This window comes from Falco naumanni, chromosome 11 (genome assembly GCF_017639655.2).
Source record: "Falco naumanni isolate bFalNau1 chromosome 11, bFalNau1.pat, whole genome shotgun sequence".
NCBI lineage: Eukaryota > Metazoa > Chordata > Aves > Falconiformes > Falconidae > Falco > Falco naumanni.
The window spans coordinates 21,790,880-21,795,795 of NC_054064.1; the positions used below are offsets into that span (position 1 = coordinate 21,790,880).

Consider the following 4,916-nt stretch of genomic DNA (forward strand, 5'->3'; position numbering starts at 1 on the left):
TACTTTGAATTTTTACTGACATGTTTCAGGACAGAAGTCCAGTTTGACATCTTTCAGTAGATGTTAAACTTCCTATATTTGATTTATCATTTGAATTTCAACACTGCCTTGGGATAGCTGGCTGAATGTCAGAATAATCTTGGGTTATAATGCACAAAAAAATGCCCTAGCTCTTCCACTCAGCTGTACTGACAGCTATAATACAGCTAAATAATTTGTAAGTAGAATTAGTATCTCATAAATTAATAGCGAACTTGCAAAAAGTGTATCCTGGGATAATTTGTAACCATACTAAAAGTCATTTTGGTTAAACTAATTGATCAGAAGTGTAAATTCAGCTTTTAAGATTAGAAGACATTTAAGTAAGTTTATCTAGGAAAAACAATTGCTTTACTGTATAACACAAAAAGCGATGGAGAGGTTCTTTTTAATGTATCTCCAGTGTCAGTGGAAAAACTATCTAAGTTGTATAGAGGGTTGGAAGGTGAACGATTGTATTTTGAAGAAGTCTAGGATAGTGCTTTGCCAAATGTTCAGATTCTCTGCTCACACTTAATGTTTTTAAGAGCATTGGGAGATTATGTATGTAAGAGGAGTGTGGATAGCTAATACTCTTTGTGTGGATTTTCTGTGTTAAATAAAATATTTGACAAACAAAACCAACCTTCTATCTGATCCCCTAGACAGTTCATTAGAATCTTCAATACTCACGTTCCCCAGAAGGTTGTGCAGTGGTCTTGTATCCAAATAAAAGGTGAGGTGGTTTCAAGTAGGATTGAAAGCTTTTAAGCCCTCACCGTGTAGAAGTTGCCCCTTTTTTGTGATAGCAGAACAGAAAATCAGGCGCCTGTGGAATTGTACAGGGCGTAGGCTTGTATTTTGCTTGGATTTTTTGGTATGGTATGATTGGATGTGCTGGTTTGTTTTGGTTTTTTTTTCTCTAGGATACTAGAATCTTGGGAGAGTGATAGTTTTTTGATAGTGTTATAATTCTGACTGTAAAACTTTAATTTGAGAAAATAACTCAATGTAGATCATAAAAATGTATCACAGTAGTATTGTTTCTGTTTTGGAAGTTCAAGAAACTTAAAGCACTTCATATAAAACTCTTCTGTCTGGATGCATGCAGGTATGAGGACAGATGACTGGATAGAGGATAGAGTGTTGTTCTGCTGTGATAGGAACATTCTGCTGTGATAACTGCAAAAATACCTTTCACATAAGATTGTGAAGATGATAGTGATAGTAAGTGGAGTGTTTGATGTTTCTGAAATAAGAGAAGGGGAAAAAGAAGCTGTCTGTCACAAACCTTTGGAAGAACAGCATGACTGAGGTCCTACAAAGTTGGCTGTAATTATTTTTTTTTATATACACTAAAGATTCCTTGTGTTAGTCTATCACCTTTCTAGAGTTTTTAAGCTGCAAGTTGATATTCTTGGAAAGACTGGTTGTTCCTGGCTGTAAATCTGGGAGTGTGTGTACACACATGTATATACACGGTGTTTTTTCTAGAGGAGTGGAACTTAAGCAGAAGTTGAAAGGAGAGGTTTCAGCACTCTGTTCTGTGGTGGAGTAAATGCTGACAGAAATTATGCTGGTTTTGAAAAATGTAGTCTGCAGTAGCCTAGCAACTATATTAAGGAGGCCAGAACTGGGAGAGAGATAAAGTCAGTCAGTCTAGGTGGAGTACAAGAAGTAATCTTGCTTGTTGACCTGTGTTTTAAATTTAAGTCATACCGGTTGTTAGGTCAGTTTAGGTCAGCAGGCTTTGAAGACTTTTGCTCTGGAACATAACTCAAGAGGTGGAAAAAACATACTTTGTGGTTCTTCAGTTTTGTGTTACATGGGAATTATTACATTAAAATAATAGTATAAGTGGTTAGGTAAAAAAAGCAGCCACAAGATTATTCAGCAGCTTTGTTAGGGATACTGCAAGAAGCTAGGTGAGTTTCTTAGGCAGTGCGATTTTGAAATTTTCTCATTTCTATTGCAACAACAAAGCTGTGTAATTCTAATTACTTGTAGGTCAAGCAGTTCCTGCCCCTGCTGGGGCTCCGCCAGGTGGTCAGCCGGATTACAGTGCAGCATGGGCTGAGTACTACAGGCAGCAGGCAGCATATTATGCCCAGACAAGTCCACAGGGAATGCCACAACATCCTCCGGCACCACAGGTATAAAGTTTAAGTGATTTTTGGCTGGCTTCCATTTCAGTGGTTACAGATAGTTTTTTGCATGTCTCCTGCTTTCTTACCTTTGGAGTATGCATCTTTTTTCTAGCGAAATAACTATCACAATAATTAATAGATGACTTTGTTTACCTGATAACTTGAGTTCTGTTATCTATCCATATGTTTGGTGATTATGGTTTTTTTAAAAAAAAAAAAAAAAAACAAAAAACTTTCTCCTCCCAGGGTTTTGAAAACCATGCAAGAAGCCACCACCATTTACATTAACCAATTTTTCTTTCTTAAAGGCTTCACTCCTGAGTTAGCTCGGTTTAAAGGATTTTCTTTAACTTTTTGTGTATCTCTTATGTATCTCTTCTGCACAGGGCCAATAATAAGAAGTGGACAATACAGTATTTGCTTCATTGTGTGGGGGAAAAAACCTTTGTTAAATGTATGGATGCAGACGCCTTGATGAAGATCTTAATTTTGTTTGGTTAAAAAAAATAGTGTTTTTGAAAATGTACAAAATATCTATCACTACTGATAGGAGGTAATATTTCTGTGTAGAAATGAAAAATGGTTTGTTTTTAGTATTAGTGTAGATGTACACATTCCAGCAAATGTATTTGCAATTATGTGGTCAATGCTTTGTGATATAAATGTACTTTTTCAATGTATACTTTATCACTTTTAAAATGCTTGTTTTGTGCTTTACAATAAATAATATGAAACCTCCTGTGTCGGTAAGTTGGATATGTGGGTATGTAAAGAATTATAGGAATGATTTACAACGCTGAATCAAGGTACCTGTACACAAATGAGACTTTTTTTTTTCCCCCATGAAACCTTGTTGAGTTTAAAAACTTGTCGTTAGCATGTTTTTCCCCTCTTGCAGAATAGTTGTAGATGGAGGATCTCTTTCATTCATTGTATTTTGCTGCCTAGCACCAGTAATCTTGATACCTTAATTTTCTTTCTATTTGATTAAAACTGCATGTGTTTAAGAAGGTGATCTTTTGGCATACTTCCATTGCATTAACAGTGAAATTTCCTTTTACACGTGACCACTGTTTCAGACCTGTGCAGCTGCTATAACAGATAACTTTTGTTCTTAATTGAGTACTTCAAAACTGTTCCTGTGTAACTTCTTTATGGATTTTTTCAGTCCTAAGACTTATTTTAAGTGTAATGTGCTTAAGCCTTCAGTTTAAAGTAGTCCACTTCAAAATTTAGTGTAGAAAAGTTTGATGTGGTATGCATAGTAGTTAAAAAAATTGCATCTGTCCTTAAAACGCTGTTTTGTTTGAGTGGTGGGGAGTGGTTGAGAACTTCCTGTAGAGCAGATAACTTCTGTTTTTGTAAATACTCAAGTATTTGAATCGATTATTTTTTTATATATATACTTGAAACTTCTTATTGCTCTAATGCTCATACTAAAAATCTGATTCTCTTGAAATCCTGTGTTTGCTCTTTGCATATTTATTGGCTCTTTGCATATATTAGACTACATGCAATACAGTCTGTCTTGCCATTGTCTGTTGAAGTGCAGGTTTGATCCAGCCAGTATAGAACTAGCTCTATAGGGGTGAGGAGGACTGTGCTGTGTATCATCCTTGATTGTTCCTTCAAGGAGCATTGCACTGTAAGTACATCAGAATGACAAATTGATGAACTGCAACAGTATCTTTTTGTCAATGTTCCACATAATGAAAATGCCGTACTTGTGTGACTATTATGTTGGAATACAGTGCTGGTATCTTAGGAAATCATAATTGCTTCTTAATTCAGAAACATAGGTTTGCATATACTTATACATACACATAATATGATTTTTTCGGTAAGTATTCCTGAAACGTTTAGCAATAGCTAAAGAAAATCATGTTTCTGTTTATTTGAGTAATAGTTCTTTTCATTAGTACTCCTGAGACAGCTGTATCAGTGTTTTAAAGTGTGCATATCGTAACATTGAAGTCTTTGGAACCACTTGTTAGACAGAAGTTGTCTTTGTCTTCAGATAGTTTGCAGTTATGTAGTGATGTAGGTATGTTTTAAATAATTCTATAACTGTTACTTGCTTTATCTTTTGGGACACCGTATTGTTGCTTTGAGAATAAATTTTTTAGGGTGGCTGCACAGAGGAGTAAAAGGTTAAGGCTTGAAAACTGAAGTAGTTTATTCAGGTAATTAGCAATGTATGTATTGTGCTGTAGAAATAGAAGGAATTATTTTTATCCCTTTTAAAATTAGGAATTATTCTGGTAGCTTAAAGGCTAGGACAGTGTTTGCTTTGCTGTCTTTAGTGTAGGGTATGAAGTTTAATAGTTCAGATATTTTGCATGGTATTTGTAGATAACCTTATAGAATGGTGCATTTATTATGTACTAAACTGAGCAAAATTAAAGTCACTGGATTCTTTATCATTCACAAAATGGAGGCTGTTGATTTTGATTCATTTAAAGTATAAAATCTTTATTAATTGCAAACAGTGCAATTATTTATACTTCACAGTGCCTTCCCAGACCTTCCACCTTAGGTTCTGCTGCAAAAAAGCAACAGGTAAGCACAACCTAAGGAAGTATATAAATTAATATATTTCAGTACATTAATGTTGTCCCTGTGAGATCTTTGTGGTTGTGTATTGAAAAGCAATCTGCTGCTTCCCCAAATGCATTGTTATTCACGGTTCCATTTCAGTGGAAAGTCTTAAGTTTTTAAACAACTGTTTATATTTCTAGGTAAACATGTATT

At 35.0% G+C, this 4,916-nt stretch overlaps 1 protein-coding gene across 7 annotated transcripts in view; it reads left to right on the forward strand.

Moving 5' to 3' along the window:
* Window positions 1-4,916, forward strand: part of FUBP1 (far upstream element binding protein 1) — a 36,550-nt gene that overhangs the window by 18,481 nt on the left and 13,153 nt on the right. For 4 of the 7 annotated variants that reach the window (XM_040611016.1, XM_040611018.1, XM_040611015.1 and 1 more), the window contains one exon: window positions 2,026-2,171. In XM_040611016.1, coding sequence (XP_040466950.1) covers window positions 2,026-2,171 — 146 coding nt within the window. Of the gene's footprint in view, window positions 1-2,025; window positions 2,172-2,551; window positions 2,904-4,916 lie in introns of those variants that run through there. The other 3 variants (XM_040611017.1, XM_040611020.1, XM_040611014.1) reach the window with 1 other exon arrangement.